This window comes from Chenopodium quinoa, unplaced genomic scaffold, assembly GCF_001683475.1.
Source record: "Chenopodium quinoa cultivar QQ74 unplaced genomic scaffold, ASM168347v1, whole genome shotgun sequence".
NCBI classification, from domain to species: domain Eukaryota; kingdom Viridiplantae; phylum Streptophyta; class Magnoliopsida; order Caryophyllales; family Amaranthaceae; genus Chenopodium; species Chenopodium quinoa.
In genome coordinates, this window is record NW_018742951.1 from 2,418,901 (window position 1) to 2,429,539 (window position 10,639).

The 10,639-nt window shown below is 38.7% G+C and overlaps 1 protein-coding gene across 1 annotated transcript; it reads right to left on the reverse strand.

Moving 5' to 3' along the window:
• Window positions 1–1,706: 1,706 nt before the first annotated feature.
• On the reverse strand, window positions 1,707–3,213 carry LOC110728476. The gene is made up of 3 exons (XM_021908119.1): window positions 2,973–3,213; window positions 2,683–2,849; window positions 1,707–2,417 (listed from the first exon to the last, which is right to left on the reverse strand). The coding sequence occupies exons 1-3, from the start codon at window positions 3,211–3,213 to the stop codon at window positions 1,707–1,709; spliced, it is 1,119 nt and encodes a 372-aa protein (XP_021763811.1).
• Between the last annotated feature and the right edge of the window lie 7,426 nt (window positions 3,214–10,639).

Genomic DNA, 10,639 nt, shown 5'->3' on the forward strand with positions numbered 1-10,639 from the left:
TGGCCAAGAAAAGAAAGAACTTCCCGCAGAGAGGCGGGGTAAGGTTGAGAAGAAATAAGATCTATTTTAGCTTTATCGACTTTTATTCCTTCAGAAGACACAATATGGCCTAAAACTATACCTTATTGAACCATGAAATGACATTTTTCAGAATTAAGCACAAGGTTAGTTTCAAGACAATTTTTATGAACCACAATGAGGTGTTCTAAGCAACTATCAAAAGAATCTCCATGTATAGTGAAATCATCCATGAAAACTTCTATAAAATTTTCAAGATATTTTGAAAAGATGCTTACCATACATCTCTGAAAAGTCGCTGGAGCATTGCACAGTCCAAATGGCATACGACGATAAGCAAATGTACCGTATGAGCATGTGAACGTTGTTTTTTCTTGATCCTCCGGAGCTATAGGGACATGCACATAACCTAAATATCCGTCAAGAAAACAGTAATAAGCATGATCAGCAAGACGTTCTACCATTTGATCAATAAAGGGTCAGGGAAAATGATCTTTTCGAGTCATAGAATTAAGTTTCCTGTAATCTACACAAAATCTCCACCCATTTTGAACTTGGGTGGGAACCATTTCTTCCTTATCGTTTTCCACAACTGTGACTCCTGACTTTTTTGGGACCACTTGCAAGGGACTGACCCAAGGACTATCTGAGATAGGGTATATCACCCCTACTTCGAGAAGCTTCAATACTGCTTTCTTAACCACTTCCATCATTGGTGGATTAAGTCATCGCTGCACTTGTCATACAGGTTTAGCTCCCTCTTCTAATAAGATTCTATGCTGACACATAGAGAGGCTAATTCCTTTTATATTAGAAACCGTCTAACCTAGAGCTGTTTTATGCTCCTTGAGAACTTGCACAAGCTTTTGCTCTTTAGTTGGCATTAAGTTACTCGCGATTATGACTGGAAGAGTGTCACTTTCTCCCAAAAATGCATACTTCAAGTGGTTAGGTAGAGATTTTAACTCCACTTCAAGTGGCTGTTTAACAGAAGGCAGAAGTCTATTAGATTTGACAGGAAATTTCATAAAACGATCTGAATACCTTCCTTGCTTATTTAGAAGCACTTTCAGGGAAGAGAAAGCTTCCTTGATCTCATCTTCGAGCTCAAAATGTTCCTGCAGGTTAATGTATTGCTCTTTTTCCATAGGTTCAGTCAAAACAACATCTAACCCATCATGATCAGAGAGAAAAAATACTTGCTCAGTTAGTGCATCAATGACATCTATACTAGAAACAGATTCACAATCCGAAGGGTATCTCATCGCATCAAATAAATGAAACCGGATAACCTCCCCATCAAATTCCATGGTCAAAACCCCACTATGAACATCAATCTTGGTTCTAGATGTTTTTAGAAAAGGTCTCCCTAATAAGATTGGTGTTGCATTAGAAGATTCATCATTTGGCATATCTAACACATAAAAGTCAGCAGGAAACACAAGTTCATTTACTTGTATTAAGATATCCTCAATCACTCCTATAGGATATGTATTAGAATGATCTGCAAGTTGAATAATCACACGAGTATCTTTCAAAGGTCCTAAGTTTAGAGCTTTATAAATAGATAAAGGCATCACATTAATAGAAGCTCCTAAGTCTAACATACATCTCTCATATCTTGTGTTATGTATTCTACAAGGTATTGTAAAAATACCTGGATCCTTGCACTTGGGAGGAATTTTCTTCTATAAGACAGCAGATACATTCTCACTTACACTGACCTTCTCATCTCCATTCAATTTTCGCTTGTTAGTGCACAAATCCTTCAGGAACTTTGCATAACGTGGCACTTGTTTAATGGCTTCCAGTAAAGGTATGTTCATCTCTACGTTGCGAAATACATCTAGCACCTCCTTCTCAATCTCTTGTTTCTTACGCTTAGAAGTTAACCTGCTAGGGAAAGGAACATAAGAAGAAAAATGGTCAGTTTTGGATGAAACAACATCACTTACCTTAGAGGGCTGCTCATTTTTTTCTTGAACAATAGTCTCTTGTTCCTCTTGGTATTCTGCCAGCCCTTCAGTCTTTTTTGCTGGGACCTCTAATTGCTTGCCACTTCTAAGTGACATTGCACTTGCATTCTTCTTTGGATTTCTCTCTGGTTGACTCGGAAGCTTGTTAGAGTTCTGAGCTTGGAGCTTTCCCACTGTGTTAGCTAACTGAGAAACTTGGTTTTCCAAGTTCTTTAGTCCACGTCTTGTTTCTTGCTGAAAATGCAAAGTGTTGTCAGCCATTGCCTTCACGATATCTTCCAGAAACATGCTACTAGATTGTGGTTGGGAAACTTGTTGATTTTGAGGTCGCGATTGATGTTGCGGTTGTTGATGAAAACCAGGTGAAGGATTAGATGGTAGTTGCTGCTGGAAAGCTGGTGGTCTGAGGTTGAAGTTGCTTGTCTAGTGCTGAAAATTACCATATCTCAAGTTTGGATGATCTCTCCACCCCGGATTATAAGTCTGAGAGAACGAATCATATTGTCTTTGCTACCCTTGAACACCACTAATGGAGTTCACTTGTTCTTCTTGCATAGTGGGGCACATATCAGTTGGGTGTCCCTACTATTGAATAGATGCCACATGCTTTTTCTTGCCCTTTTTTTATCATCACCCGCTCCACTAAGGAAGTAAGTTTAGCTACTTGTTGCTCGAGGCTAGAACTCACCGCTTCATTAACTTGACGTACAGAAGTGGACTTGATATTTCGACCTCCTCGATATTGAGAGTTTGCTGCAATGTTTGCAATCAGGGTCTTTGCCTCTTCGGGTGTCTTTTTAACCAATGCTCCGCCACTTGCAGCATCAATTAGGTTACGATCCAACTCTGTGAGCCCTTCATAAAAACATTGCACTAGTGATTACTCACTCATCTGATGGTTAGGACATCTATCACATAGTTTTTTGAAACGCTCCCAATACTCGTGAAGTGTCTTTACATCTTCTTGTCAAATCTCACATATTTCTTTTCTTATGTTTGCTGCCAAAGATGCCGGAAAATATTTTTCTATGAATTTTTCTTGCATCTGAGTCCAAGTTGTGATGGTTCCTGCTAGAAGTTCGAACAACCACTCCTTAGCAGCATCAGTCAAGGCAAAATGAAATGCCTTTAACTTGAGTTGGTAATGGGTTACACCAGCAGGTTTCATCCCCGCACATGCTATGTGAAATTCCTTCAAGAATATGTACGCCTCATTCATGTAAACTGAGAACGAGATCCTTTTAGCTACAAAAGAAGTAGCAAAAGGATTAATTATTATGTTGGGTTTCGTAGTGTCCAACACTACGCGGAATGAAACCCTCCCAAAATCCGCACACAAATTAAAGTAACTAAGCATGCATATTAATTAATTAACAATCAGATAATTAATTAACAAGGAGAGAGAAAGAAGAAAAGACAATCTTACCCTTGACGTGTGCTTCGCTCTTTCTAAGAGCTCGTTCTTGAAAGCGTAAAGCTCCGCAAATGCGCAAGCCTCTGACAGCTCCTACCCTCGAGACCCGACCTGAAGAACTTAGAGTATTAGAACTAAGGTACTATCTTCTTGGAGATCCCTTAAAATTCACAACTCAAGTGTCCCTTCCCAATGCCAAATGATTGGTATTTATAGGGAAGGGAGCTCCTGAATTCCAATCTCCCATCAATGTGGGAGAGTTGGTAAAATGCATTTTATTCAATTTATTCTAATTCAAAAATCAAATTGAAATGTAAGTGAATCAACAAACGACAAGTGTCAAGTGGTGAGCAAGGGGTTAGGTGAGGACCACAAGGGGGGGGGGGGGAGGGACCATCCTCCCCTTGCTCCCCAAGCAAACCCACATTCACATGCCTTCACACGCATAACCAACAACACGCAAGAGCAGCCACACGCACAAGCTGTGGCTGGCATGGGCGCAAGGCATGGCTGGCTGCTAGCCTTGCTGTGCGGCACACACACATGCTGTGCTACCATCGCTTGCCTTCGTTAGCTAGCTGATGCTTGTGCTAGGTGCTGCTCAGCACGCAAGCACGCACAACCCACAACACACGAACGCATAGCACGCTGCTGCTGCTGATGCGATGCTCGTGCTAGGCGCAGCCTAGCTGCTACTATGCTTGCGGCTGAGTGCGAGGCCCAGCACACTAGCACGCATGGCGCGCCAATTGGGGGATAATAGGTCGTTGGTCTACTACCCTATATCAAATTTACAATATATAATCCTAACCTAACTCTATCAAGTTTACACTAGATAGTGGCAAGCTAGGGTCGAACCACAAGGACTAAGTGTATTAATTTGAGCTAATTAAACTAGTAGGAAGGGTTGTGAGATAGAGAGATAAACAACTAAAACACGTTTTAAAGCAATAAACAAGGTACTAGGGAAAGGGGAATCCAATTATATTAATGAATTCAATGACAAGTCACAATTCGATGATCATGGTCTCAATAAGGAACGATCAACAAACTCAACTCACTCTCGCGTAATTAAGCATGTTAATTATCCTACTAAGCTAATTCACTCCCGCGCAACTAGCCTAGCAAAGGTATGGAAGAATCTAGACTCTTAATCAACTCACTTTTGCACAACTGATTGCAAGCACAATGAAGAACCTAAAATCAATTAGCTAAAAAGATTCTAGTCAATGTAAGCATCATTCAAACACAATAATCAAGAATCAATTGCATACTAATCACAACCAATCACTCAATTCATCAACCTAACCTTCATCCATTTCCCTAGAACAAAAACTAAGCAAACATAATGAAGATGAACATGGAAAACAAGATAAAACTAAAATTAAAGCAAGAATCAAACAACCAAACTAATTAACTACTCTAACCAACAATGAATTAAACAAAAACAAGAATTAAACAAAGCAATAAACGTGACAAAAAGTTAGAAAAGCTCATTGAATAGATGAGAAGAGAATCCACAAAGTTGCTTCTTCAACCTCCCAAATTTCCATTGAATTCCAAGCGTTCTCTCTCTAAAACTACTCCTAAACTAGAGAGAGAAACTCCTAATCTAAACATAATCCTAATTAGAGGAGAGAGAAAATGTAAAACTCTCTTAAGGAAGTCTAAGAAGTCCTCTATTTATATTACAAGAAGAGAAAGAAGGAAATCCGGAAATTAAGCTCGAAAAAGACCAAGAAATCAGCGCCCGCGGCGGCCATGGCTGCGCCTGCGTTGGCCGGAGCCGCGCCCACGGCAAGGCTTTTCCGAGGCATCTCCAGATTTTGCAAAGGCTAGGAAGAAAAGAGGGCCGCGCCCGCTGTGTCTTGGGCCACGCTCGCGGCGGTTGCGCAGCCTAGCAGTGTCTTGCAGATTCAAATGAACATAACTTTTTTTCTATGATGCTTCTTGGAGCGTGAAACCTATTTTTGGAAAGATCATCATGTCTAGTTTCCAACGCAATTTGAATCATCTCAATCCAATGTGTGGATCAAAAGTTATGACTGAAAGAGTAAACAAGACTCGGTTTAAGGCCTTCTACGAGCTTCAAGCTTTCTTGCCTCAAGCTTCTTAGCTTCTTTCTTAGCTTCAAGCTTCTTCTTTTAAATTTATTTGCCTTCTCTCAGGTCATAAGCATCGAAGAAAGCGCCAAGCACCTACACAAATATACCGAGAGAGAAAAGAGTTAAAGAACACATAGAAAAACACGCAAATCTAGCTAGAAACCGAGCAAAAAGCATATTATTGACAACTATGGCCTAAAATCATAAACTAAGACAAAGATAACTAAAACAAGACTAAAAGGAATAGAAATAACAAAGGAACACCAAAATAAACCTAAAACTAAGGGAGAAAAACGCCCTAAAATGTGTATAAATGACACTTATCAAATTCCCCCAAGCTTAACTCTTGCTCGTCCTCAAGCAAGACAAAAGCAAAAGAGAAAAGGAGAAAGGTTTATTCAAGAAAGACTAACACACTTAAGGAGATAAGAATGAACACTAACTCGCTTTTGTAGGAATCACGGTCAATTTTAGCAACTAAAGACAAGCCCTTTAAACCCCTAGATCGCTCTAGAGGACGAGTGTGCTCTCGTGAGGTTTTCCTAAGAGTTTAACCCACAACTCTTGACAAAAACCAAGGAAAGGAAATAGAAAGAAAAGAAAAAGAGAATTAAAAAGAAAAAGAAAAACAAGTTCATATTTGGACAAGAGATAGGAACAAGAACCAATAAATGTAAACTTTTCTAAATAGACAAATTAAATGTATGCACGTTCCAAGATGTCAATGGCTGATTGAAACATAAAACATGCTAAGCGTAGAGAACTAATGATGACTCAATCCACCCTCGTTCCAACCAATTGGGCTACGTTCTCTCCACTAGCTTCAAATCAACCCTTAAGCTAGCTTCTCATGATTCCTCGGTAAGGAACCGGAAAAAGATAAAGAAATGAAAATTATGAGAAGGTCATCCCGACATCTTAACTATGCATACTCTCTCCATAGGTTTTAAGATTATCTCCCTCCATCAATTTTGACTCAACCCTCAAGGGTCTAAGGGCCTTTTATTGGTTGTAACGTAAGGCTAGGGGTCAAGGCGGGGCAAAAAATTGAAAATTGGTGGTATACCTAATTGTGAAGCATAAGAATGGCCAATTCTCAACACCATAACCAAGTTATCACCAAAACTCAAACAAAAATACCAATAATGCCATCTCCCCCAAGCGTATTCAACACAAACACACAAAGTATAAACAAAAACGAAGGAACGTTCCCCCCAAGCTTGAATGAAGCATTGTCCTCAATGTTTAAAATAGGGAAGAAAACGAAACCAACTAAGATATTTTTGTTGTTGTTGTAGTTGGGTTTTTTTTTTAATTTTTTTTTAATTTTTTAAGATCTTGTTTGGTGTCCTTGCCTTTTTTAACTATGGACGGCTTTTTCTTGAATGCATTTGCTTTTATTACACATAATATATACAATTTACTTTCTTGCTTGGTCCAAAGGCATATTACTTTCACATTTTCATTCAAACCAACCCAACACAAAACAATTTTCCCAAACCAAAATGCTTCACCAAACTAAGGTTTAGGGAAATGAAAGGTCATAAGGCTTGATTAAGAAAGGGAATAGGCTCAAAGGGTTAGCAAGAGGGGCAGATGCAAAATAGAAAACCAAGTTTGTAACAAAACAAAAATAAGATAAGGAAAATGAACAATGCCCTTGTCCTCTCCTAGAGTGGCTCGGTCACGGTCTCGGGAAGCTAGAAGTCTAACCAAAGATTAAGACATGCATAGTTAAGGATCTAAAATTGCCACTCAACAAGGTGATGAAGGCTAGAATAAATGAGGCTCACAAGGGATGTATAACAATTACCAACTAAAGGGCTTCACATCCACTATAGAGAGAAACTCCATCTTACCACTTTCCCATGAACTAAGGTTTCATGGACCCCAAGAGTTCTTAAACCGGCTACCTTAGCATATAGTATCCTAGAATCAACCAATGACATTCTCAAACCGTGCACACATTCACCACTTAGGAAGAAAAACATCCAAGGATACAAATCCCAAAATAGGATGTCCAAAACAAGAACTAACAAAACACAATTCGCCAAAATCACCTTGAATGTAAACAAAAATCTTTTTGGATTTTACAAAATAAAGCACATCGAAATGCATATACAATTGCGCATGGCATAAATGAATCAAAATCCCACCAAACATGATAGAATACCCTCCCCCAAGCTTGAATGAGACAATACACTCAAATCAAAAACCATAGAGTCCATGGGAGGGGAAAAGAAAGAAATTAATCCAACAAACCAACACATGGTCTTCAAGCCACCAACCATTAGAGAAAGGGCAAGGAAAGATATTACCGGATATAGGTGGGTGTAAATACCTGCAAATGACCCAATTAAACCTTTAAAAGCTAAATTCCTCCAAAGCTATGTCTCATATACCATATACTAGGAAATACAAGTCAAACTTCTTTGATTCTTGATCCAACACCAATGCACTAAAATATATCAAGTTATGTACCTAGCAAAGGGCACACAAACATTTCCGTGAGAGAAAATCTATACTAAAAAAGAAAAGAAAATGAAAGCAATAAAACACGGGTTACTTTCCGAGAAAGGCTTGCTTAAGGTCCAAGCTTGACCGCTCTAGTAAATAATATTGCAACGAACGCAAGAGCTTGTCAAATGCACTGCTACTCATTTCGTAAGATAACAAGTAGGCAAATGACGGGAAGAGGACGTACAACAAGATTATTACATGCAAGTGAGGAGGGAGATGCCAAAAGAAAGAAGAAAAATCAAGAATATAAGAAAAAGAAGAAGAAGAAGAAAAAAAAAGAATAAAAATGCAAAACCTCCTCAAAACCTTTTTGGGTGGCAAAATCACCCTTTTCCTCGATAATTAATGAGAGAGGGGCTTGAATATCACCAATAGAAGGAGGGTCCCAATAGGCTCTTTTACAAAAGAAGGGAGGGACATAAGATAGTAGGGGATATGTTTAAACCTTCTTGAAAAAGGGACATGAGAAAAGGGAATAGGAGCAATGGTCTCACCTATGAACTCTTCCTCACCACTATACCTCAAATCACCAATAAGAGCATAGAAATCAATCACAGAGTCCTCAAAAGAAGAACACTCATGATTTCCATCTCCCTCAAACATCCAACCTCCAAGAGAAACCACATCTTCCTCTCTATCATAATGATGAACAACAACTCCCTTAACATCCTCAAAGCCTAAAGTCTCAAAACCATGCATGAAAGGATAAAGGTTTCTCTCAAACGCATCCCTTTCCCATGAAGCATTGCCAATTAACTCTCTCAAAAGGCTATGATTTTTCGTTACATCTTCAATGAACACATTAGTCATAACCTCAAATGAGTCCAAATACTCATAGATAGAAGGGTCACAAACATGCAAGGTAGACTCATCAAGATGGGGAAAGGGGTTGGAATCCACAAAATAAACATTTTCTTCATTCTCAACTCCTCCACCATCATCCAAGGAACTCTCAATCTCTCTAGGTTGCTCAAATTCATCATCATCCTCCTCATGAAATCCCTCATCTAATATTGAAGATGGCTCACTCACATCCTCACCAAAGGAAGCTCTCAAAGGGGGTGAATAAGGGGAAGGAAGGCGCTCAAGCTCAAAACGGGAATGAAAAGGACCAAAATCCTCTCATCATATGAAAATCTCCCCTCACCTTTACACCCTTGGCCCATATCATCCTCAAAAGCACTCTCACACTCTAAGTTAGGTGCCTCGCATCCATTTCCAACAACTCTAGCACTCATCACTTGGGCAAGTCTCACTTCTCTCACTTTTTGTTCCTCTTGAAGCTCTTGGACTTGTTTGGTGAGATATTGTATTTGGGCAAGAATTTGGGCATCAATGTTATTGGGTTGAGGTTCATGATCAAAATCAAATTGCATATCATAAAAATTAGCATAAACCTCATCACAATGATCATATAGGGGGGAGGGGTCAACATGCATAATAGGTTCTTTATAAGGAGCATTAGGTACATCAAGGGAGTTCATGCAAAAAATAGAAGAATTTTCAATATTTGCATCAAGACTAGAAACATGAGAATCCCTATCACAAGTATCCCTAGCAAACCAAACGAAGAAATTCCAAGAATCATCCAAGGACAAAGCACAAAATTCACCATTAAACATACTTTTAACCATACCCTTAGTATACTCATTCTAACCCCAATAAGCTATTTCACATGCTTCCCAAAGAGAACCCATGAAAACTAAGGAAACCATCTAGTCTTTCAAAGTAAGCATAGAAGGGTTCATCATCAAATTGAGGAAATGATAAGCATGCAATTTTTTTTTACTCAAAGCAAAGAAAAGCAAACAAAAATCAAAACTATACACAAGAACCTAGCTAATCTAATCAACACAAACCAATGAATGCCTTAGTCCCCGACAACGGCGCCAAAAATTTGATTGGGGGATAATAGGTCCTTGGTCTACTACCCTAGATCAAATTAACAATATATAATCCTAACCTAACTCTATCAAGTTTACACTAGATAGTGGCAAGCTAGGGTCGAACCACAAGGACTAAGTGTATTAATTTGAGCTAATTAAACTAGTAGGAAGGGTTGTGAGATAGAGAGAGAAACAACTAAAACACTACTTAAAGCAATTAACAAGGTACTAGGGAAAGGGGAATCCAATTACATTAATGAATTCAATAACAAGTCACAATTCGATGATCATGATCTCAATTAGGAACGATCAAGACACTCAACTCACTCCCGCGCAATTAAGCATGTTAATTATCCTACTAAGCTAATTCACTCCCGCGCAACTAGCCTAGCAAAGATATGGAAGAATCTAGACTCTCAATCAACTCACTTCCGCACAATTGATTGCAAGCACAATGAAGAACCTAGAATCAATTAGCTAAAAAGATTCTGGTGAATGTAAGCATCATCCAAACACAATAATCAAGAATCAATTGCATACTAATCACAACTAATCACTCAATTCATCAACCTAACCTTCATCCATTTCCCTAGAACAAAAACTAAGCAAACATAATGAATATGAACATGGAAAACAAGATAAAACTGGAATTAAAGCAAGAATCAAACAACCAAACTAATTAACTACTCTAATCAACAAAGAATTAAAAAAAACAAGAAT